Source organism: Alosa pseudoharengus, unplaced genomic scaffold (genome assembly GCF_046254945.1).
Source record: "Alosa pseudoharengus isolate Yale_2024_CS ecotype anadromous, Long Island Sound unplaced genomic scaffold, YU_APseudo_1.1 YU_APseudo_1.1_scf_1, whole genome shotgun sequence".
NCBI classification, from domain to species: Eukaryota; Metazoa; Chordata; class Actinopteri; order Clupeiformes; family Clupeidae; genus Alosa; species Alosa pseudoharengus.
This window is the reverse complement of record NW_027468564.1, coordinates 32,281,498-32,307,661: the sequence shown is the minus strand read 5'-3', so window position 1 is coordinate 32,307,661 and position 26,164 is coordinate 32,281,498. Positions and strand designations below refer to the sequence as shown.

The following is a 26,164-nucleotide window of genomic DNA, read 5'->3' as shown; positions in this document are numbered from 1 at the left end:
TAAGTTTCTTAGATTTGGGGTTTTTATAAGCAGATACTACACATAACATCTTGCCCATTCTCACATCACTCTGCTTATTCAACGTCACATCACTAGAGCAGCACACATAACTTGACTGGCATGTTATACAGTACTGATAAAAAATGTTGCCTGTATCTGCACAGTACTGTTAGTGGTATAGACAAAAGCAGAGGTGACAGTGGGCAGATTCTGCAAAAGAAAGAAAGAAAGACGAGAAGGTCACCATGTGCACTGCCAAATGGTGTGCTATTCTCAGCTGTGTGCTAAACTCACCTTTCCTGTTGTCACTTAGGCTATTTGTTCTTTTTCATTCATTGTTATATATTATATTTATATATTCACTGTTTTTGTCATTATAGTATTGGCATTGTTTATGTTTACCATATATGGTCAACATAAACAATGCCAATATTATAATGACAAAAACAGTTTACATTTAACAATGAATGTTTGATTAAGGAGGAATTAGCTGAAAGAGCAAGTTGTTTTGTTATCTCATCTCCTCCACTGTAACTGTCATTCAAATAAGTGACAATTAGTTCAAATTTGTTTGCATTCACATTTTAGTAGCCTACAAACTATGAGTGTTTTTGAGGGCTGATGAACATAATATTACTAATTGTTTGAATGCCATTTGGTCATAATACATTACTATATAATACCAAAGATCCTTTCTCCACTGTCTCTGATAATGCTGTTGCTGTCTAATACATTTTTTTTTTTTTTTTCTTGTTGCTGTCTAATACATTAATTGTTGTCTAACACAGCATTTGAAGGCATACATTTTTATATTCCTTCAAAGCCCTCTTACGCCCTCTATGGGATTTAGACGGGCTTGCGGGACGCAGCCTTCAGGGCGGAGAGAAAACGTTGTACCTTGGATGCGGAAGCATGGTGAGAGGAATACAGTCAAAGTTTTTGGTTGGTACAGTCTTATTTGACCCGACTTCAGGACAGGTAAGACACTACATAATGCAAGAATGGCCGGTTTTCTTGCTGCTTGAAATGTTGTCAGTCTGCCTCTGCACCTTGTTTAATGCAGTATAAATCCAATCTAGTTCTGCAAACCGAGAGTAGCATAACCAGAATAGTTTTCAAAAAGACGTAGGAAAATAGACCATACAGAGGAGCTCCTCTAGAAAATTACTTTCTAATTTATGAACGCATAGCCTGAATGTTATAGCCAAGGTATATCCTCTATTCGGGCCTTTAGGTTATAGCCTAGTTGTAGCCTATGATCTAACAAAATCTTTCAATGTTTTAATCAGTTTTCTCCTAAATAGCCTACTTATGAGCATTAATTGCGTAAGTAGGCTAGCTTCAAGAAAGCTGACGTAGGAAATTGGGAATCGAAACTTAAGATGCAAAATTAACTGGGTCGTAAGATAGATGCAGCTTCAGATCAAATTTGTAGGCATCTGAAACAGCCATAGTGTGTTTTAACTAAGGTGCATCTAAAAAATAGTAGGCAACATCTTGGAAAAGTTTTCCGTAATTTAATTCAAAAAGTAAATCTTTCATGTAGGCTATTCATAGTACGGAGCTAGGAGGTAATTAAATAATTTGTTATTTATGAAAATTATAGAAGATGTTAAAGAATCGGTCTAGTCAATAGTTGAAAAATCGCTGAGGCAATATTACTTTAATGAAAGGGAAACATTTGTTAGTGTAAAATGTAAATTAATTACACTTTATAACACATATACAGCAGGAAAAATAAGTATTGAACACGTCAACATTTTTTTCAGTAAGTATACTTCAAGTGAGGCTATTTGCATGACATTTTCACCAGACATTAGTATTAACTTAGGTAATACAAATATTAAAATAAATAAAATATTAATGTCCATAAGTACAGTTATGAGTAAAAAAGTGAAATGGCACAGGGAAAAGTATTGAACACCTAAGAAAAAGCAGTACACAAAGGCAAGGAATGGCAAGGAACGAGCTGGAATACGTAATTAGAGAGTAATTATCCCTCCTATCTGTGCAAATTAATATAAGATGGATTAGTACATATTAATAAGCTATAAAAAGGTTTTTCATTACCAAGGTGTCACACAAGAAACATTTCATAATGGGTAAAAGCAAAGAGCTCTTCCAAGACCTTTGCAACATTATTGTTGCAAAACATATCAGTGGAACTGGTTATGCATTTCAAAACTTTAGAATCATCCAGTAAGCAGTATTGGAGCCATTATCTGCATGTGGAAGGAACATCACAGGATCATCAATCGGCCATGCACAGGATCTCCTCACAAGATTTCTGAAGGAAGTCAGGAAGTCAGAAGGATAGTCAGAAGTGTAGCCTAAGAGCCAAGGACCACTCGGGAAAAGCTCCAGAAAGACTTGGAGGCAGCAGGTTCAATTATTACAGAGAAAATCATAGGTAATGCACTCCACCGCCATGGTCTCTATGCACACTCACCCCGCAATACATGGCCTCTATTGTATGCACGTTACATGGCCTCTATGCACATACACCCCACAATATTACTGAAGAAAAACATGTTGAAGCTTGTTGAAAGTTTGTTACACAACATTTGGACAACCCTATAAAACACTGAGAGAATTAAATGTATTCTGGTCAGGCGAGAGCAAAATTTTACTTTTTGGATGTCATACTACACACCATATTTGGAGGAGAAATGGCACTGTGCATCACCCTAAAAATACCATACCAACAGTGAGGTTTGGTGGTGGAGGCATAAATCCAATTGAACAGTTTTGGAAGTTACCTAAAGATCAGGATTTACAAGAGGGACCCCTGGAATCTTCAATATTAAAAGACTATCTGTTAGAGTGAATGAATGGGCCAAAATCACACCTGAATACTGCAACTGATTAGTTTAGTCATACAGGAAATGTGTTGAAGCTCTCATTACAAATAATGGCTTTTCCACAAAGTATTTAAGAAATTTCAGTTCGGCGTGTTCAATAGTTTTTACCTGTGGCATTTCACTTTTTTACTCATAACTCTACTTATGGACATTAATGCTTGGATTTTTTAATATGTGTGGATTATCTACAGTAAGTTAATACTACTGTCTTGAGAACATTTCATGTGAATAGCCTAACTGGAAGTATACTTACTGAAAAAAATGTTGACATGTTCAATACTTATTTTCCCCGCTGTATATACAGTATATAGTCTATATATTTATAGCAATTGGCTCTGTGATCTCTCCACCATTCTCACATTATCTTTCTTACCAGGATTCAGCATTTGACAGCTGACTTTTAGTAATGGCCGATTCCAAGTCCAGTGAATCGGCCATTACGGCTCAGACTGGACCTCTCCAACCCACCATTACGGCTCATATGGGTGGTGTTGCAGTGGTACCTCAACTTCATTCTTGCCACATTGAAGGATCTGTCAACATCAACGTCAGCACATCCTCAGCTCCTGTGTTGAAATCAGGTCATAATGCATACTCCACATCTTTCCCCCGTACCTGCATGCATCCTTCCTACCAATATGACATTGTAAACACATTCATAAAGGGTTGTAAAGTATTTAGAATGTCTCATAATTGACACAAGTATAGACATAGTAATGATTGCATACATCAAGGTATTAAAGTAGTAATTAAAACATGACTTCATAAAGCTTCTTTTACCCCTTGATAATGGCTCTAATGACGTATTTGTGTTGTGTCTAATGCTGGTTTTTCACCAAATACTCTTTGTTGAGCCAAGCTTTGAAGTCCAACTCCAGTCATTGATTAAGCCCTATAACCTCATTTTAGTTCCTCAAAGATACACATTCTTCTTTTTTTTCACAAAACAAATCATTTCATCCCCTTAAAACAGTAAAATATTTCTACACTTTCTTCCTCATCCCTGATGCATAAGTGCATACTGTAAATCATGCCGTAACAGTCAGTTAGGATTTGATGACATAAAATGGTGCACTGACAGTTCAAATCCTCAGGAATTATGTGTACCCACTCAGAATATGTCCTCTAACACATGAATAAAAAATACCAAATGAACATGTCAAAAGGGTTAAACACTTGATTTTTGCTGTAGTGAGTCTTTAATAATGGTCGTGTAGGTTGTATACTAGACCTAGTTTAAAACACTACATGAGTTCAGTCATGTGTTTTAATAGTTACATATAGATTAGATTTGTCAGATGCCCTGGTGCTTTATAAATACTTTGTATACATTTATAAATCTGCTTAAAATGCTTTATGTACACTGAGTTTTGTAGTGTCGCCAACAATTCTTCCTAACCATTGTCTTAATCTTGAAAATATGTCACAAAAATGTTCTACATTTCCACACATAAGATCATAGCACACTGTACACAAAATACCCTCTGATATACTTTAAAACCCTCTGATATTAATATCAATACTACCTTTTTTCAACCAGATATCTGCATTAAAACAGTATCTGATAAACTGAAATCAAATCTGAGGAAGTCATTTGGGAGCATTTCAGAGGGCATAGCAAAGAAAGGAACCCCAGCGTTGCTCAACGATATATACACAAAGCTGTACATCATTCAGGGAGAGAGAGAGCGAATAAACAATGAACATGAGGTTTGGGAATTGGACAGTGTTTTCGAATCAGAAACATCTCAAGACACTCCAATCAACCTCAACGACATTTTTAAACCTTTACCTGACGAAAATGAAGATTTTCGAGTTGTCTTAACTAAAGGAATTGCTGGTATTGGAAAAACCGTTTCCGTGCACAAATTTATCCTTGACTGGACAGAAGAGAAAGCCAATCAGGATGTGGATCTCATGATCGTGCTTCCCTTTCGAGATTTGAACACAATGATTGAAGATGATGGAGGGTACAGTCTTCAAGAGCTGCTGGAGGAGTTCTGTCCTGAACTTAGAGATGTCAAAGACCCAAATAAGTATGATGGCTATAAAATCCTCTTCATCTTTGATGGTCTGGATGAAAGCAGACTTCCTCTTGATTTCCACAACAACAAGAGGACATCTAATGTAACAAGGAAGTGTTCAGTGGATGTGTTGATTACAAATCTGATTAAAGGACAGCTTTTGTCATCTGCTTATATTTGGATAACTTCTCGACCGGCAGCCATCCACAAAGTCAGTAACTGGATTCCACATCGTTTGACTGAGATACAAGGATTCAGTGACCCACAGAAAGAGGAGTATTTCAGAAAGAAAATTACTGATCCGATTTTGGCCGACAGGGTTATCTCCCATATCAAGACATCAAAGAGCCTACACATAATGTGTCACATCCCAGTCTTCTGTTGGATTTCAGCGACAGTGTTTTCTATTCCTGAGATCTTGGACACCGCCCCTGAAAATATCCCTACCTCCCTGACTGCCATGTACACCCGATTTCTTCTTCATCAGATGCAGAAGAAGAATGAGAAGTACTATGGCAAACACAATACGGTGCCACTATCGAAGACAGACATGAGCGTAATCCTCAAATTGGGTGAGCTGGCCTTTGCAAACTTGGAGAAACAAAATCTGGTGTTTTCTGAGAGTGACCTGAGCAAGCACGACATCGACGTCACTGACGTCTCAATACAATCAGGGGTCTTCACTGAAATTTTTAAAGAGGAAGATCCTACAATCCGAGAGAAGTGGTACAGTTTTGTCCATCTCACCATACAAGAGTATCTTGCTGCATTCCATGCATTCTACTTGTTTGCTTCTGAAGGATCAAACCCATTTCCACCCCAAAAAAGATCCAGATATGAGTATGACTATGATGACGATAGTGAGGAAAGTGTGAAGCAGAGTGGTAATACAGAGGAAGATGAATTCAGTGATGATGATGATGATGATTCCAGTGATGAGTATGCGACAAGTGAGGATGATGAGGAGTACAGTGATGAGGATGATATTCAACAGACTGCTTCACGGCCAATGAAAAGTCTTCATGAGTTACAGAAGGCTGCAATTCGCAAGGCTCTGAAGAGCCCCAACGGTCATCTGGATCTCTTTCTCAGATTCCTTCTTGGGCTCTCAGTGGATGAGAGTCTGTGGAGACATTTCAAGCTGAAGATAACCAAAGATCAAAAGAGCATTGAGGAAACTGTCCAGTACATTAAAATCAAGGTCATAATGATGAAAGAGAGCATGCTCCCATCCCCAGAACGTTGCTTCAATCTCTTCCACTGCCTCAGCGAACTGAAAGATGAGTCACTGCTAAAGGAAATTCAGAAGTTCATGACCTCCATGAATCTTTCCACTCAGAAGATAAGTGCAGCTCAGTGCACTGCCCTGGCCTACATGATTTCCACGTCAGATGAGGTGATGGAGGAGTTTGACCTGAAGAAGTACAACACATCAAGAGAGGGGCAGAGAAGACTGATTCCAGTTCTGGGACGCTGCATCAGAGCCAAGTGAGTATCCTGGTTGATAACTCCACCCTAGAAGATAAAATGCTGATTTAATGATTCTACACTACAGATTCTACACTACAGTTCATCTTGTATTCGCAGCCTAGAAAAAAAAAGAAAAACCCGTAGATGGCACCCTATCGATTTTTGTTTTTTACAAATGTTTTGAATTAGGCTAAGTGAGCAGCCACCATCCTTCTTCACAGTGCCCCCTCCCCCCCCCCCCCAAATGTTGTAAATTAACATTAGCCTATTTCATTACATGTAGGCCTATAGACTAATAGACTAGGCCTACTCATAAACAGACGCAATAGCTGCATCTTTTGCTCGTTTCTCCTTTCCTTTGCTCTTTTTTCCAACCTGATGACTTGACTTGACCCTTTCTTGTCCTGTGCTTATTTGGCACTCCAGAATCAAAATCACCTATGCCTCATGACAGTCAACCATTGTCAAAACAAAACCAATTTATTTTGGTGTGCAGATTCAATTTGTAGGTATTATCTTTTTTTTTAACTATTTCACAATCCAGAAAAATAACTGGTAGCCAATGTTATAAATTAAATGTGCTGTTTTGGAAGCAATTCATAGTATGAATGACTTAAGCATTAGTAATGAGATATTCTTCAGTAAGGAGAATTTCTGTGTGTGAGACCTTCTCAGCAACAAGCAAATAAAAAATACTCCGATTTTGTTCGGCTTTTGCAGCCCCCATGTGTCATGAAAAAATGCCACCCTTGGCGGCTGCCCGCTTCGCCCATGCCAAAAGACGCTACTGAATGATGTGTAATAACTTAAGGAAGAGCTCCTTGCATTTGACTGATTTAATAGTGACAGTATGTCAACTCACGATTGCACAAAATCCAAATCTAGTTTGTAAATTTCCTCTCGTGGCTCTGGAATTGACCTGCATGATGTATTTCACAACTCAGGCACATTTTGAAGTCACACTTTTGGGGAGGCTTCATTAATGGCCCCTGAAGTTATTTGATAGTGAAGACCTGAATTTTCCATTTTCTTGGCCAGCCCTCTTTAAAAGCCTTTGAAATATATTTTTAAATAGTTTCAATGATGAAGGAAAAGTTTTTGCCTAGCTTGTCTAATCCTAAAACAACATTGAACTGTAAATCGTACACATACACATAGTGGCTTTGAATTCACAAGGGACAAGTGAAGAACGTGGCACATGACGGGGAACAGGTGAGACAATGATTACACTAATACGCAGATTCAGGATAGGGGCGGAGACAGAGAGACAAGGAGTCAAAACACATTGCTATATAAACAAATCAGAACATGGTATAAGTAAACAGATGTCCATAGGAAACCAGGGGGACAAAAATCACCCTCAGTCATGAAAACCATGTTTGATACCTTAATTGATATAGTTTGAGTCAAGGTACCAACACAATCCTACAACTGACTTTGATACTGTACTGTATGGATGGTAGCTACAGCTTTGAATTCATAAGATTTAACAATACAGTTTTAGGGACAGATCACATGGCCAGAGACTTGAAACTTGACTTGGACTCGTGACACAAAACTTGAGACTTGACTTGGACTCGTGACACAAGACTTGAGACTTGACTTGAACTTGCCCCTCTAAGACTTGAGATTCGACTTGGAAATTACTTGAACTGTATTACTGTTACCGTATTACAAGTTATTTACAGTACCCTCCAGAATTATTGGCACCTCTGCTAAAGTTGACTAAAAACCGGTATAATCTGTTGGTGATTTATTGTAATCTCACAATGGAAAAAAATAGGAAAAATCCAACCTTGAAAAGAAGCAAATTTATTTTGAGAAAAAGGAAAATCTCATAAAGAAATAAATATTTTTAACTAAAACACGTTGCTCACAATTATTGGCACCCCTGCTTATAATACCTTCTTAAGCCTCCCTTTGCCAATAAAACAGCTTGTAATATTCACCTATGACGCCCCATAAAGCTGGAGAATACAAAGCAAGAGATTTAAGACCGTTCGTCTTAACAAAATCTCACAGATCGTCCAGATTCCTAGGTCCACACTTGTGCATTCTCCTCTTTGACTCACCCTACCTATTTTCTATGGAGTTTAGATAGAAGTAGTGCTGTGTGTTTGCACTTCACTAATATTTCCGCCAGCCGTTTTTTGCCATCAAATGAGGGCTCATGTTGTTGTTTAAATATTTTAAAATGGAAAACGTTGATAGATAAAGAGGGATTCGACATTTGACATTTTGTCACATGATGTCATTTTTTTGTTTGTAGGCTGGTGGATTGCATACTCAATGAAAAATGCTGTAAGGCTGTGGCACAAGTTCTTCAGTGTAATAGCTCCCACCTGAGAGAGTTGGACCTCAGCCACAATGATTTAGGGGAACCTGCAGTGGATGCACTGGCACATGGGCTGAAAAACTCCCATCGCTCGCTCACTTCCCTCGACCTCAGCTTTGTTGACCTAGAAAAGACAGGACCGGTTTTGCTGAAAGCCATTTTGTTGGGATCCCATCAACCGCATACTCTATGGTAAGGGGCATAGAAAAGCACAGTACAATCCTTGACTTTACAGTTATTACTATTGTTATAATATTTGCAATTCAAATTAACAATTTAAAACATTGTTTGCTTCCTTTGTATGTAAACCATGCTGTATTAACTGTTTGCATATAATGCCCACCATTTGTAATGTACTGTAGATAGATTTTAAATTGGGCACGTTGTAGATATATAATTTAGATAGATTTTAGCTCCCTGTGTATGTCTTCCTGTTTACCCAGAGAAGAAAAAAGTTTATTTAAAAATCACCTGCGGATGAGGTGGTAAAATTAGTTACAATAGCTAATATGGGCCATATCATGATAGTCTAAAGCGCAGCGCAAAGTCTATAATCATCACGACGCAAAGCTTATTCCTATCGTAGACTCGAGTTTTTCGCCATGCTCGTCTCTTTTATTGAGCAAGGCACCAAGGGGTGTGGCAATTAACGACCTAAGGAGGGGCCAGTAGTGTGCAAGTAGATTCCTACAATACGCCGGTGACCAGCAAAATACCGATGCGCTGTTTGAAGTCACGCTGATTGCTGTTAAGGGGAATGACAGATGTCACTCTCATTGGTTTAAAGGATGTTACGGCACAAACACATCCTTGACTGAACATAAGGCCCACCTTCTTCCGCCATGCGCCAGATGTTTCATAACGTTTCATAACTAAACCACCACACCCAATATGGACTGGACAAACCCCGAAGAAGTATTCGCCAGTGAGCATGCGTTTTAGACTGTCAGGGCCCTTTGTTTTGACAGTTGTTTTCTGCCTCTCCCCCCCCCATTTTAAGGAGGATATATTTGACCCATTTTCCCTAAATTAGTTGTAATAAAATATGTTGTAGAGGTACGTCTAGTTTCTTTAATGGTAATCCTGACCATACTCTGAAAATCACCTACACAGTAACTTTGCTCATCAGTTGTTCTACCTTGTACACATCCCAACAAGTCACAATAAACAGTAATGAGGGAAACAAATAAACATTAGAAACAAGAAAGTCCCTAGAAGTAACTCACCAACATCACTCAACATGAGCATTACCATGATGCATCACCACACAGGCTCATAGAGTACTTCTACATCCATGGCAGATATATTGAGGTGCCTCATAATAGAACTGTCGGAACTGATACAAAAACCAATCCACTCCTATTAGCGTTGCTAGGTAACAAAAAGCACTGAGCATTTGAGCATACTGAGCCAACCAAATGACAATGTAGGTTCACTCCAGATGTAGTGTAGAAAAGAAGTGACCAGTCCAGTATTACAGAGTGCACCCCCATGACTGGTCTATGCCAGAATGCATACTGAATGATATTGGACATGGTTAACAGGAAATATATGTATTTTAAGAAAACATTTAAATTTAATTAAACAACAATGAACAGTGTGTAATTTGACATATTTATATTTATTTGACAGCAAAGTGCAGTATTTTAAAATAACATATTAATAATGTTGAAATCTGTGTGTAATTCCGGTGAAAATTGACCCCAGGGTGTTTGTCTGCATTATAACACATCAAATAAGCCGAGTATTCTTGGCCCGGAATTTGCTATGCCGCGTATTTTTCATTGATCAACCACTACAGATCTTGGCCCGGAATTTGCTATAGTCCCAAATCGCAAACAGTGGATTAGCTATTAGGGCAGTGAGCCAAACGCTTCACAAATAGCATTTTTTAACCAGTACAATTGTTCAAAATAGCACCAAACCTCCTCAGTAACTTGCAGTATGGTCCCTACACATGAAACGAAGCACCAACAACCTAGTCAGCGAACCCGGAGTTTTTTACAGAAGACTAAAAGAACACTTACCACCCGCCCCCCACCAGCTCCTCTCGAAGAAAAAGTCTGTATAAGGCATTACCTTCGGCAATAGATGACATGCCTCTGTGTGAGATCTTCTGCAATAAATTCTGGATTCACTAACTAGGTTGTTGGTGCTACATTTTATGTGTAGGTACCCTGAGCAAGCTACTACTGACCATTGGCTGAACCAATAAGACAACATAATTAACATTAGAATGAACTAAGACTGCCTGTTAGCCTGGCTTGGACTAGGCTAGCTGCACAGAATACATTGTGAAACCAAGTCAAGTTTAAATTCAGCCAGGATAACCAAAAAATCCCAGCTTAATCCCTTATATAGGTTTTGTGAAATACCCCTCTCGTTGATTTTAAAAGTCGGACACAGATTATTCTTAGCCTGGGTTTCCCCATGCTGACTTGGACGCAACTTTATTCACGCTGCTAGGCCTGGATTGCATGGACCTGATTTTCACCTCAACGAAGGAACCAATAACAGAACGGAGGGGGGACAGCAAGACAATGACGACGTCTATGCGACACACCGAAGTGGCTATGAGCTACGTACAGACGCATCTGATAGACATTCAGAGCGCCCAATTAACGGCTCTGGTCATTCGTAAACCACATCTCAAATACAAGAAAATGAATGTGTAGTTCCCAGACCCCATCTCAATGAGATGAGGTCTGGCGTTAGCTAGGCTAGATTATTCCTCCATTGTAAACAGCAAAGGTGCAGCCATTGTTATGTGGTCTGCTGATGTACAATTGTGAAATAATAACATGGTTTGAATTTTGAAATAAGGCCTTAAAGCTAAAGATTTGTCATGACAGCAAAGACGTTGAATAACATTCAGAATTCATATCTGAACTACTTTTGAACAGGGCTGTAGTCAAGACCACCTTTGTCGAGTCCAAGACAAGTCCAAGACCAGGACTAGTCGAGACCAAGTCAAGACTGATTCCAAAGAGGTTCGAGTCCAAGACAAGACCGAGTCCAAAAAGGTTCGAGTCTCAGTCAAGACCGAGTCCAGGATAGGAAAAAAAGTCTTATGCATGACAGTATCAAGACAATCATTTTGGGTTATTATTATTATTATCTAAAAGCAAAAACAGTGTGAACACACCCAGGATTTGTAAGTGTAGCCATTCCCCTTCTCCAATATTATTATAGGGCTGTCAAACGATTAAAAATATATATTTTGAAATGAATTAATCTCGATTAACCCCAATAAAAAAGTTCCTAAAGACTAAAGCTTCTTAAATGGCATATTAAATACAACATAAATCACAAAATTAATGAGTAACCACCCACAAAGGTAAAAGTAAAACACTTTTATATTATTTAAATGATAATACTGACACATAATTGTGTTTTAAAGTATTAATTTCTTAAGAAATACTACACATTTGATGCTGTTTAACTCATTTGTAAATGGTGCACTGTCACTAAGCCCATTGTGGCCACGTTCTCATAATGATCTTTTTTTACCAGCTCCATTGAAATATAGCCTATAGCTAGTCCACAAGCTCTAATATTGTTTGTACCACATGTGTTGTACAATATTAACAATGATAAGCATGATATTAAGTTGGTATAAACAGCTTTCATTCCTTTGGAAATAGAAGCATGTAATGACATGATACTAGCTAGACATTTTCTGTTTGCAATTAAAAGTGAATGATGAGCCTGAGCCAGTCACCTAGCTAGCGGAGTGGAATGTGTTTCGATCGGCATAATATGTGCTTCATGTAAACAAATTATTGAAGACTTCAAGACTCACCAGTTCCATTACACAAAGGCAAAGACAACTCTTCATATTTTTGTCCATTTTTCAAATCACAGTGAGTGCAGCCTACATGTCAAAGTGCCCTGGCTCTCACAGTTTATAACTGGTCATAGTGGAAATTGGATAAATCCGCGATCTCCTCTAACCTCGTCTTTGTTGCCTTCCTTTTAAAAGTTTCTTATATTAAAAAGGAGATATTAATTATCATCAACAACGACAAGCCAGCTGGAGCCTGCCAATCGTTTTCTCTCCCTCTCGTGTGCGCTCAGATGCGCTCTCAATTAAATGGAGTAGCATATGTTCAAGTTGGATCTTAATGGAGAGGACCCGAAAAGTATCATCTTTATGTAACTGTTGCTGTTGATGCATTTTGACATTGTAAACGTTATCTAACAAGAGTGAAAAGCAGTTTGCAGTAAAGCTACTATTTATTGCTACATGTTGGTTCCTCTTCATCTTCAGCTAACTCCACAGACAGTAAAATAAACTCTCAGGCTTGCGGTTTTAGGTTTTGCGGCTTCCGTTACGTGACATCAGCCCCCACAAAGGGAAACACTAGTTAATATTTTGTAACGCATTATGAATTTCAAAATGAATCACAGCGATTAACATGTTAATTTTGATGGCCCTAAAGACACCTGGACTCGGTCGAGACCAAAAGCCATATTTGGCAAGACTAGTGGCCGAGACCGAGACAAGACCAAGTCCAAATACTAGCGAGTCCGAGACAAGTCCGAGACCATAGAAAAACGGTCTCGAGTCCAAGACCGGACTCGAGTACAGCCCTGCTTTTGAATATTGCATGAGCATCGCAACCGGATATTCAGAAGACGTCTTTCTAACTCTTTCTAAAAAAAAATTCAGCGTTCGACAAAGACATATAATGAACATCGTTTGGATGTGTTTTTGCTTAGTGGGTATAGGCAGCCCTGGAAAAGTAACAGTTTCATAAAATGTACCGTTTAAACATGATTTCCCTAAAATAGCCTCCGTGGATGTAAACTGAAACAGGATATATGTGACACTCTGGCCGAAGCCATGGAGATGCCATCATCCCAACTGAAGAAACTTGACTTGAGTTACAACCCCTTGACAGATGCTGGAGTAGAGACAGTTCTACAGGGACTTTTAAGCGAAACATGTGTGCTGGAAATGCTGAGGTACTACCATCCTTTCTGCTTGACATTAAAAACAATATGTTGTCCACCAGTGGGTTCTCTTACACATACTGCCCTATTTTGTTACTAGGTTGTGTGCCTGTTACATTACTGAGATGTGCTGTGTGACGTTGGCCAAGGTCCTTCAACATTCAAGTCTCAGGGAACTGGATCTGAGTGGCAATAATCTAAGAGATGAAGGAGTTAAGCTGGTCTGCACCGGACTAATGAGTCCCCACTGTCGGTTAAACACACTGGGGTGTGTATTGGTGAATGTACAGCATATTCAGAAAGTCTTCTGACCCTTTCCAGTTTCCCTCATTTTGATCCTGATTTAAAAGCATTTTAACTTTGACAGGAAAAAAATATATATTTTAGCAGATGACCTTTCTATCTAAAAAAGCATGTATGTCTATCTGTCCCTCAGATATCTCTCAAACCGTTCATTTGGCAGACCTTGATCACTTGGCACAGGTGTTTGTTGATGACCCAAGCCAGAGTGTGTCAAGTGTGAAGTTGTTTGGATATGCTAACTATATTCGTATATGGCAACTGCCTCTGGACATTTTGGCAGTATTTGGCAGAGTATTTCTGAAATATGCCAAACAACACTGGAAGCAGTGTTTATAGAGTTCAGAGTGCTGTGTACTTTAAAACCATTCATTCACTTCAGAATACTGTTGAAATTGTTTATGATATTCAGAGTGCCACACTCTCTTTGATTTGGACTAAACTGAAGTCTGGCTTTTTTTTTTTACATTGTGTGCACGTTTTCAATCCTCTAGATTGAAAGACTGTAACCTCTTCAAGGGCTCCTGTGCGGCTTTGGCTCCTGTCTTGTGGTCTTTTTCGGAGCTGAAAGACCTAGATATGTCTGACAACGACTTGCTGGATGCAGGAGTTCGAAGACTCTCAGCTGGATTAAGGAATCCCAACTGCTCCCTTCGGGTCCTCAGGTGAGAAAAATAGATACGTTGAAACATGCAGTCCAGTAATGACTCCTTGTTGGTTCATTAATATCAGTTTTTAATCACACCTGTCACATTTTCCTGACTTTGTGTCTTATCAATCTTACCTTTGGAGACCCAAAAAAACCTGCATGCTGGCTGAACTTGTTATGCGGACAAAATACTAGATCGGTTTAATCAAATACCATATATTCATCTTATGAATGCAAAGTGAATGTAGGTGGCTCCCAATTGTGTTAAAAGACATAATCACATCTTGGGCCATATCTTGCGGCATGGCGGAAAACTCATTATTTTCTCAGCGCAAAGTTCATTTTGCACGTCTCGTGTTTAAACAATGCACCCATGGGGTGTGGCAATTAACAACCTAGGGAGTGGTCTGGCACATTGTCTAAAAATCATTATCTTACACTACCTAAAATGCATTACGCCACTGATCGAGAGAAACCTGGTCAGAAGTCCATGGCGAGTTGTTTATATGTTATTTTAAGAGCGCGTTATCAACAGTGATATGGGCGGGTGCACAACGCACCATCCTTCTATCATCCATGAACATGCACCAGCGCACATCCATGCAAAACATTTCAAATTACACGATTACAATGGGAAATATAATTAGAATAAATTATTACGAAATACATCTCACAATGAGTAGTTATTTACCATCATTTCCAAATTGGTAATGACAGAGAGGCAAATATGAAGCGCAGCTGAAGACGCACCGTCACAAGATGTAAGAAACCTCTGCAGGATAAACGTTTTTTTATTCAATCATTCGAACATTATTGTGGTAAGTGTTGCTTTTTCCAGCCTATGCTTTAGATATGTATAACTGTTTTGTCATTGACTGACACAACGATGAAGTTAGTTTCACTTTGCCAATGAGTAGACGAGTGCAAATGCGTGTAGGCTATACTATACTAGGTTTTAGTAAAGCATGGTTTAGTGGAATAACTGTTCAGGGTGTCGTTTCTAGAAAAGTTAGCAACGACGTTGCTCAACCACCGTGGTACGACGCAACTTGTGACCAAACAATGACATTGTTACACCTGTTTCCAGAAAGCATCGTACCTGTGTCGCAATTCGCTACCTCCGACCTTCGAACATCGTAGTTCCATCACATTGGTGATAATGCAGCGATACATATCATTGGTAGAAACAGTGGTAACGTGTAATACCCCACCTCCTAGAAATGTTCTGTCACGGCCTATGTCGACATTTTTCTAATTGTAAACCGAGTGATTAATGCTGGCATAATTGTCATTGCCATCAGCAAAAACCTAAACCTATTGCAAGCATATAAAACAGTTAACTTAAGCCGACCAATATAGTTACTATTTGTGTTAAATATCTATGTTGGAAAAAAATATATAGCCTGGACGAATTTCTGGGTATCAGAAATCTTGTCAACTGTCTCGTGGCTTAACGGCAGCGCGTCGGTGCACTGCGCGCTTGGCCAGAGTTCGCATCCTATCTCTTCTTTTCACCTCTGAGTAAGAGTAGGCCTACGAGACACAACAATAGGTTTTGACCATACATATTTATGTTACTCTACATCGAGAGACCATAGGTACAAGACATCAGTCAAAAACAATTGAATCTACATGTCACACTAGTTCACCTGCAGGTAGCAAGAAGCAAGGACAATTTCACATCATAAGAAAATGAAACCTACAACTCTGCGATAACAAGTCACCTGCTTTAGCCACTACACCATTTATCATTGTGCTGATTTTAAGAGTCTGTGAAGATTATAATACTAGCTTATCAAAAAGCAAGGCAATACTCAAATTAACATAAATAGCAAGAATGAGCCAAGTAGGCTAGTCAGTCTCTTAATCAAAATAAAACTACAGGATAGATCGATCATTGAGTCACGAGATAAACATTCACTTCGCAATTTTTGGTTTGGTAGTTGTGATTTTTGTTTAGGCGCTCAGGACACCAACTGGAACTACCAAGGAACAACACAAGTGAGAGTTCGAACTTCCTTTTCTAGAAACACCAAATCCAAGAACGACGGAGCGAACTACCAAGGTTGCGACGCAAGTTAGCAAACAACGCTTTCTAGAAAAGAGCCCCTGTACGGTCTTGCGTGCAAGCAGATTCCTTCAAATGCGCCGCTGACTAGTAAAATACCGATAAGCATTTCAAAATTGCACTGCGCTCTGTTAAGGGGATGACAGATGACATTCTAAATGATGTTACGCCCAAAACACACCCATGACTGTTTAAGAAACCTAAGAACGCCATCCGCCCGACATTTGATACAGAAAACACTCCCAATGTGGACTGGACATCCCACTAAATTTAAATAAGCTTTTCGCCAGTGACCGTGCGCTTTAGACTGCCACGATAGGGCCCCTAGTGTTGTATTTCCACGTTGGTTAGTTGTACAATTTAGTACCCAACTAACAAGTCTTGAACGTTTGTCTTTGCAGGATGTCTGGTTGCCAGGTTACAGAGAGAGGCTGTGCTTTGCTTGCCTCCGCTCTCATCAGAAATCCCCATCATCTTGAAGAGCTGGATCTCAGCTACAATCACCCAGCAGAGTCAGGAATACAGCTGCTGTCTGCAAGGAAGCAAGATCAACACTGCCATCTACAGAAGCTAAAGTAAATATATGTACCACTTACTGTAGGGCTGCACGATTATGGCCAAAATGATAATCACGATTATTTTGATCAATAATGAGATCACGATTATTAACTCATTTTAGTGACAAAAATATTTTTTCCCTAAACATATTGGACTTGCTATCTGGCTCACCCAAATTCTTCCCCTCACATTTACTCCCCTAAATTACTGCAAATATAGACTTGACTGCGACTTCCAAACTTCCAAACAACTTCCAAACAAATGTTTTGGGTGCTACTTTGTTAATATTTGGGAAAACTTTAACGGCCCACCGGGAATCCTCCCAACGCTTCCCATTAGCCACTTAAGCTCTGCTTCTTGTTCATGAGTTTACTGTAATCGTTTAGTCCAGGGGTGATCTGCTAGATCTGCTGCAATGGAGATACTATGTATCTCGATGTAACAAGCTCTTTTGACATTGACATTGTAAACGTTCTTTAAGAAGAGTGTAAAGCAGTTTGCAGTAGCCTAAAGTTAACCACAACGTCGTCTATCACTGGAAAAAAATAGCGAGCAGCCTATGATAAACTAATAAATGCTTGGCAGGCCGGATTAAAGTGCGTGGCTGGCCGCAGTTTGGACACCCCTGGTTTAGTCATTCGTTGATATGTAAAACACTGACGTGTAGGCTACATTTTCATTATTGTTCACTCGTTTTTAGTAGGCTGTGTCTTGAAATGCATATGCATTGTAGGTTACACATGTAGCTTATAAAATACATGAATAAAATTCACGGATCCCGTCGTTAGCTCAACTCTTATTACAATATAGGCTATCGGAGGAAGCAAACAAGGACTAAAAGTTAACGTGATAAAAAAGTCATGTGTGGTTTACGTCATGTGATGTGTTTCACAGTAGGCTATGAGTTGAGAGCCCTGCTTTGCTTATATTTTTGGTTAACTTAACTTGCCAAAATATTTTCGAACAATGGATGATCCGCTTCGAGGGACAAGCTCTTGGCCTTCTGCAGTGCCACACATTTGATTTTTGATCGTCGTTTATTTTATAGTCTAACTAGCCTACTAATAGTTAACATAATGCTACTAGTCCACAGTGCATCCAAACCGAGCAGTGCATCAGGCTGAGCAGTGCAGGGAACAGCTGTCATTGGTAGGCTGCATGCAGGCACATGGTCAGACAGGTTTAAGGAGTGCTTGATTTGTTTTGTAGCGGAGCGTTCTATGGGTTGCCAGGTTGGTTCTATGGGTAGAGCACGCATTTTTAATATCGCTCAATCACGCAAATTTGATCATGGGAAGCCAAAATCGTGATCGTGATTAAAATCCGATTAATTGTGCAGCCCTAGTACCACTCCTATTGAATTGACGATTAAACCATGTGTAGGCCTACAGTAACCCACTAAAATGACTACACTCAGAATACACATAAATGGAGTAGGCTAGCTTAAATGAGATGTAGCAAGCAGAATATAAGTCTAGGGATGCTGTTTTGCATAGGGTGTCTAAGAGCCCTGGGTAGCCTATATGGACATAATTACAATAAATGCTGTATACCTCCTCCCTTGCATTAGCCTGACGTAGCCATACTCAATTCTAGTCAGAATATGAGAATGATACTGCTCCATTGGGACGTAATTATGGGGCGTGTTACAACCGACACAGGGGGCGGAATGGATAGACCTAACCAATCAGAGCAACAAAATAACTTACCGTGAGATGTAGGAAGAACACACAAACCATCCTTCATCTCCACAAATGCCTTAACGTTGTTTTCTGGTCTTTTGTAAAAGTTATTGTGCTGTCAATATCTCCTACAACACTCATTAGCGAAATCTAAGAGATACGTAGTAGGGTATGCTATTAGGAAAAAACTGGTAGCCTATGTGTTGAATACTGATATGCTACAAACATGTTATAAACAGCTGGGAAAGGCTGTCGCAAATCCCTCGAACAGGTGGTCAATCAGAGATTTCAAATGAACGAGGGAACAACATGTCACAATGCAACACGCTGTTTTCCCTTGATGAAAGTGAAACCATGAGTTTTCCGACATCTCAACTTTGGCCAAAGCTTTCAGAAATAATCGTTTTCAGTGATAAAACCTCATTGAAATAATATGCATTTTCCATATGGGGTCTTAGAAGCCATCTGTCTCCTTCTAGCCATAGCGTTTTTGTTGGAAACATAATCAACCTAAGCATGCTCAGATGACGTGATAGACGAGGCGCTGTTGCTCACCTGTCCATCATTGTAAAGCCCAATTTGATTGGTCCGCCAGATTTATGAGAAGCTGCATCCAGATCCATTCTCAAGAACTCTTCATGCATGCTTAACTCCCTCACTACTTTTATGAATAAACTTTGATGTGGGGTCATTCTCACACCATACACTCCCTTGCGATGATCTGGTCCGTGTTGCTAACAGTTGTATTGTAGTTAACAGAGAAGCTCAACATCCATAATACTGGTAGTTTATCCTTGGAATGTCAATCTCTGATTAAAAGTTCTCACGAGAGAATACGTCCCTAAACCTCCGGTGGATATTAAATGAATAAAAAAAATTAAACTTATAATAACTTGTAATACTCAAAAGTAACATTCAGCATTGTTCACTTAGAATCTACTAATTATTTCTTTATCACACTCAAATGTGTGACTGATGAATACTTCTCAACAAGACAAAATTCAGTGTGAGTGTAGATCATATTGAAATTAAATATTTCCTCTTAAACAGTATGGGCCACTTCTACTAACTAACGTTTGCACCTATAAACATGTCTCAGTTATGCTCCATATCTTTTGGGTTTGGTCACCTGAAGTGACACTTCTGCCACTTCTGCGTCCCTCTATAGGCGATTAACAACCACTTTTTGTGTTTGGGTAGGAACAATACCCCCCTCCGAAATCAAAATGGGAAAAGCTGCTATGCTGCAGGAATTCAGAGATATCTTTCTACAGACTGCTGTCGGTGCATTCCCTCTATATTGTATCGGAGTTATGTTCATACTTTGTAGCAAAATACGCATATTCAGTTAGTTTATTATTGCGCTTCTCAACTATAGGGGGAGCCTGAGAGCAAATATGCTTTAAACTGTTTACAGTTTTTTTCAACTGCTTACACACTAAATCTTTGCTTGTCACACAATTTTCTAAACATGTCTTCCAAACATCATAACCCCACACCAAATCTGCAAAACCATACACTAATTCTCAATGTTTGACTCAGTTTTCAATTTACTAAAACACATTTTGCAAACCACCACACATCATTTTCTACTTAACACACAAAAATCTAACAGGAAGTAACTTCGTTTTCGTTTTTCAAAGACAACCCATCAAAATGCCACATTAAATCACCAGTGCTTCACTCTCTCTCTTCACATGTGTAAACACTCATTACTTTACGGAACACCATCCAATCATTGCCTTAGTATAGGCCTATGAATAGATACAGTACACTCTATATGTAGGTATGGACCCTTTCAATCTGGCCCTAGAGGATTTCCGGTTGAAATGTTCAGAACCAATGCAGATACTTTGAAAGGAATGTTCTACAAAAAGTCGACTTTATGTACAGTAAAACTTGTCTTTTTTACTATGTTTTTGTGTCTCCCCAAGTTAGATCAATATTTTTATATAGACCTATGAATACATACACAACCCCACACACACACACACATCAAACACACACACACACACACACACACACATGCGCGTAGCAAGCGTGGGGGATGTCGGTGTTATAACGTACACACTTTTGCTGGAACACGATTCTATCCCCCACACTTTTTGTCAGATTAAAATGAAACTAAAATATGGAAATAAACGCTCCCGTAAAGAGTTAGAACCGTATCTACCATAACGCACACACACGGAGAGAGGTCTGTTGATTTGATTGAACGGTCATCCAGCCAATCACATCAAGTTAGCCAGTGAAGAACCAGAGCCGCTCTGATCAAATTCAAAGTGTGCGTCTTTCAAGGGTGTGCTGCTGCTTGGGTCTGCATTATAACGTCTGCAGTGAGCAGATTTCAGGTAGAATTGAAATGATAATTGTTACCGCATTGTGCTAATTTAGTAAACCAAAATTCACTGTCTGACAGTTTTTGTCACAATAGAAATGCCGGGAGTCAAAGTGAAAGCGGGGGTGCGCGCACCAAGGCACTTGTTGTTTCTGCAGAAAGACCTTTGGCTTCTGTTCTCAGAGCATTATGCTTTCTCTGTCTATGATCTGCAGCTTTTCTCAAACTATGGGCCTCCTCAACAATTAACCTACTGGTCCACGTAGCCGCGAAATTAAGTTATGCCCGGTGCTTCACACGTCTGATCATTTGCAGCAAAATTGAATGTATGGAACCGCGGACTGAAAAAAAAAAAAACTAGGCTAAAAGTTTCCCGAATCAGAAATACTTTTTCATTTGGTGTCATCAACTATAGACATAGCCCAGTCAGCACACATACGTCTCCAAGACGCTTGGAAAAGATCTGAACAGCTTAATTACAGCGTGTTTAGAACATCTTACTGTATTTGATCTGATCAAACGTCGGCGGCATTTCACTGTCAATGTGTGCCGTAGTGCTACATCTAGGCTACTGGAGATCTTAATATCTTAAATACGATCGCGTTCCATTTAAAACATCTTATTTTGATCTTACAAACGGCGGCGTCAAGACACCTTTGAGTTCTACATCTGAGAACTAAGATTTCCAGCATGTAAAACTCAAATAGAACGCTTATGAGCGCTCATGCAATGTGTGCGTCCCTGCAAAGCATAGAAACTGCTAATCATAATATTTAAATGTACATTATTTAAGCTGGCTATATGCAACACTATTTATTTATATTCCCTTTGCATATGTTTGGGTAGACTTCAAACGTTTTTGAATTTGAGCTTACAGTTCTGTCACTATTCTGTGTCCTTTACATTTATTTAATAGGTATAAGTGATACCTCGAAATTAGGCTGCTGTCTGTTAGGCAATTTATTGTAGCCTGCTAACCCATATGCACAAAACATAATTTCTGAAATGATTTCTTGATTTATAACATGAGTTATGTCTCCATGTGGGTAGTGTCAAATAGTGAAGTGATAGCAGGTAGATCATGTAGGCCTACATGTCACATGAGCCACATATATGAGGGGCGCTGCTTCTTCTGTCCCTCCCAAACTGCATTAAAATGGTGAGTTTAGCAATCAGAATTTCAAAAAAAATTCGGGGGAGAAACACCCGGACACCAATATAGTCCGCACCCCTCTCAGAAAATACTTACAACGTCCCTATAGGGAGTTATTTATAATTTGGCCAGATTGTTTCATTTTCCTATCCCACAACCCCCACACTTTTAAAAAGCTTGATACGCCTCTGCACACACACACACACTTTTCTTTGGAAAAAGCAAAGTAATTTGATAGTAGTCAGTCATTTCCGTCTTAGGCAAAATCAGCTTTTTCAGAACTCCATGTACATCTGGTGGTCATTGTATTTTGCTTTGCTTTATTCTTGTTGGCTGTAAAATACTGTATTCGCAACAGCAAATTATTTGGGAAAAATCACTATTTTTGGTTTCAACATTGCTTGCATTTTTACTGTGTATGTCAACTTCTCTCTGTAGATACCGTAACTTTCACTCTTGTAGGGAAATACATAAAGCCTATGAAAGACAGATAAGCGTTAGGTTTTGAGCAACAGTGTGTACATAATGTATCCAAAATGTCATATTATGACAAAAGTGTTTGTAATGTGAGGTGAATGTTTGATTTAAATATGTGTTTTTGACATTTTGAATGTTGTGTGTCATTTTGCTGGAGATTTGAGGCATTTTGCATTTTGTGTGAGCAATTGTTGGTTTTGTGTGTGGAGTTTTGAAAAGTAGACACAGAGGGCCAGATGTACGTACATTTGCGAACGTAGCGTTATCAGCGTCATGGACGAACCGCAGATTGCGAACGCTGTCAGACCCAAGTTTCCGTCGTATTTATCAAACTAGTGTAAACTGCGCCTTTCTCTGCCTTTCTCCGCCCATAAACGCAATTTACGAACGTCCACAACTGTATAGCAAGCGCAGTTGAATGAAGTTAACTGATGACAACATTAAAGGCACACTATGCAGGATTTTTTGCTTAATGTGCACGTTTTTTAGCTTAATTTACCTTCATTTAACAGCTTCAGAGTCATTGGAATGGTTATATGACTTTTTTCGGGTTGAATGGTGGCCGTCTCGCTTCCCCCTAGCGCCTGTGAGCGGAAAAACCACCCTTGCAACTGTGGGCCGACGGCCTCAGTGTCAGGAAGTATAACGAGTGTAACGAATTGCTTTACTGCATTCAAATACATATACACGCCAGGCACCGGCTAGAAAAAGGTAGCGATGGAGTTTCTCAGACATTTGTCATGACAGAGCCAGCGAAAAAGAAGCAAAAACTGAGAAAACAGTAAGGAAATTGCCAATACTGCATAGTTTACCTTTAAAAAGAATCAAGCGTTTAGCGATCATGAAATTATACCATACATGATAAGATGTCAACAAGCAGGGAGATAATGAAGATCAGTAGTTTTACTCAAAGTGAATGACGTGAAAGTGAAAGTAAGACATTCAAAAGGCCAACGAAAGTTAAGGTTGCTTTTGATAGTACAAATACTTACAAAACCGCTGCTCTAAATAGCGATTCTGTTGTCTTTGAAAGGTTCTCTTATTGACGCATTGAACTGCAATTTGGATTAACACCTGCTTTTACAAGGCGGAAGTATTTAGGCGCAGAATATATATATATGAGTATAAGTATAAGTATATATACTCTTTTGATCCTGTGAGGGAAATTTGGTCTCTGCATTTATCCCAATCTGTGAATTAGTGAAAAATACACTGAGCACACAGTGAACACACAGTGAGGTGAAGCACACACTAATCCTGGCGCAGTGAGCTGCCTGCAACAACAGCAGCGCTCGGGGAGCAGTTAGGGGTTAGGTGCCTTGCTCAAGGGCACTACAGCCGTGCCTACTGGTCGGGGCTCGAACCGGCAACCCTCCGGTTACAAGTCCGAAGCTCTAACCTGTAGGCCACAGCTGCCCCGACGTGCGCTTTCAGGAGCAGTCTTTGTACATACCGCGGAATACATAATTAGGCGCTCTTTACGCTTCCCCCTGGATCCTCCCATGAATGCATATGCATGACACGAAAAACGCAATTAGCCATGTTCAGCTCCCGCGACAGGCAGTTTGCGCTTTTACATCATTGCGGCCTGTTTGTACATACCTCGCAATGATTTTACACGCACGTCGCGAAACAAATACGCCTGAAATGGGCGCAAACGCGTTCATTACATCTGGCCCAGAGTTTTGAAAACGTGTGTAAACAGTTGTAAAAAACTGTAAAGTTTGAATCTATTGTTGAAGCATAGTTCCAGGATCTTCATGTCAGTTATTTAATTAATTACTTTAAACTAATAAAGTCAAGAAACACAAAATAATAAGCCAACTACTGTCATTAGAACAAAAACACCATTATGAATTACGTATTGTGCATAATAAATAGAATAAAACATTCCTCGATTACTTTTTTTACAGCATGGAGCAGCTTGGGGAGAGGTGCCTAAAATGGGGTCTAAAAAAATGTAGGTTCCATTATGACTTCAGCTATTTAAAAGTTGTGTGTGCATGCATACTTGTTATAAATTGTCACATGCATTTTGTGTATGTTTCATGTTTCCTTTTGTTCTCTCCAAAACAGATGCAGTAAACCTCACATTTCATTCATTAGTTCACGTATTGGAAATAAAATCTCGGGAAATCAGAATGTGTGACATAGGCAGTGAAAGGGCCGGTTTGAATATCTATGGATGTGCAAGTGGGGTGAGTGATGACGACCTCTCTACCCTACATCATCCTCATATGCTTGGAGTAGTCCTTTCGTCTAACAGAAAAAAAGCCACAAAATCAACAAGTCCTCGACAACAAGGCTTAGATTTGTTCACCTTTTTTGCCACTGGAGACTTGATGACTGGTCTGGAGTCATTGAGACAAGTTGAGTGTGTCCCATACTTATCTGGGGCACGCTTCTACTGGGAAATGGATTGGACTGGTGGGGGTTACATTGGTGTCAGACACCACAGGACACTGAGACATGAGAGGACACCAACAAACAGTGTGCGGAGATTCCTGACAGACTCTCAGTTTGACCACCATTTTCTGATATGCCACCCAAGTCTGTCCTCCGGCACTAGCCGGGTCATCCCAGACCCTCAGCGAGTTGGTGTGTACCTGGACTGGCCAGCAGGCACTGTGTCTTTCTACAGCGTCTCCTCACGGGAGAGGATTTGGCTGCAGACAATTCACACCACGTTTAGTGCACCGGTCACACCTTACTTCGCCTTCGGACCAGATCCTTATGATTCATCAATCACTCTCCTGAGTCAGTGAACCCAGCAAGAGGGGATGCAAACTCACCTTTGAGACTCACCTTTGTGAAATCAAAATAGGCCACAATAATTGAGCAGATCCAAGAATTTTTTTTTCAGTGGGTTTCTGTCCGAGCACAACAGTTTTAATTACCGGTAGTTATAAATTGACTTGTAATGTAATGTAATGTAAATGTAATGTAATGTAATGTAAATTTCACTGATGTTTAATTTGTTGCAATGTGGCCACATTTTATAAATAAAATATGTTTTGATTTTAAAATACATTAGCCTGCATTTATGCCCACATTGTTTCATTGGAAAGCAATCTTTAAATGACAGTCACAGTAAAAAAAACTGGGCCGTATCCCTTTTTTCTGATAACTTAAACCGAGCCATTAACGTTTAGCCAATAAACACATTCCTTCAGGAATACCTGTTGAGCTCATCAATTAATTGTTTTTTTTTGTGAGAAAGATTGCACCTGGAAACAGCACAGGGTTTCTTTTGTTTAACAGGACTGATGTAGGAAACAACATACGTGACAATT

The 26,164-nt window shown here is 39.5% G+C and overlaps 1 protein-coding gene across 3 annotated transcripts; it reads left to right on the top strand.

The window, feature by feature from the left end:
- Positions 1–897: 897 nt before the first annotated feature.
- LOC143125403 (NACHT, LRR and PYD domains-containing protein 3-like) lies at positions 898–26,164 on the top strand. Of its 3 annotated transcripts, XM_076286822.1 has the most exons (11): positions 936–978; positions 2,191–2,410; positions 3,238–3,442; positions 4,402–6,373; positions 8,625–8,882; positions 13,485–13,658; positions 13,747–13,914; positions 14,441–14,611; positions 17,065–17,238; positions 24,785–24,831; positions 24,948–26,164. In XM_076286822.1, exons 3-11 carry the CDS (start codon positions 3,268–3,270, stop codon positions 25,634–25,636), a joined length of 3,828 nt encoding a protein of 1,275 aa, XP_076142937.1. In that variant the 5' UTR covers positions 936–978; positions 2,191–2,410; positions 3,238–3,267; the 3' UTR covers positions 25,637–26,164. The 3 variants fall into 3 exon arrangements, with proteins under 3 accessions (XP_076142948.1, XP_076142937.1, XP_076142958.1); XM_076286833.1 differs by lacking the exon at positions 2,191–2,410 and having other exon boundaries at positions 898–978; XM_076286843.1 differs by lacking the exon at positions 936–978 and having other exon boundaries at positions 1,944–2,410.

Excerpts from the sequence above, each read along its gene's own strand:
- LOC143125403 (XM_076286833.1), top strand. The coding sequence starts at position 3,268 with ATGGCCGATTCCAAGTCCAGTGAATCGGCCATTACGGCTCAGACTGGA. Across the intron at positions 13,915-14,440 it reads TGTCGGTTAAACACACTGGG|ATTGAAAGACTGTAACCTCT; the intron begins GTGTGTATTGGT and ends TCAATCCTCTAG. Across the intron at positions 14,612-17,064 it reads TGCTCCCTTCGGGTCCTCAG|GATGTCTGGTTGCCAGGTTA; the intron begins GTGAGAAAAATA and ends TTGTCTTTGCAG.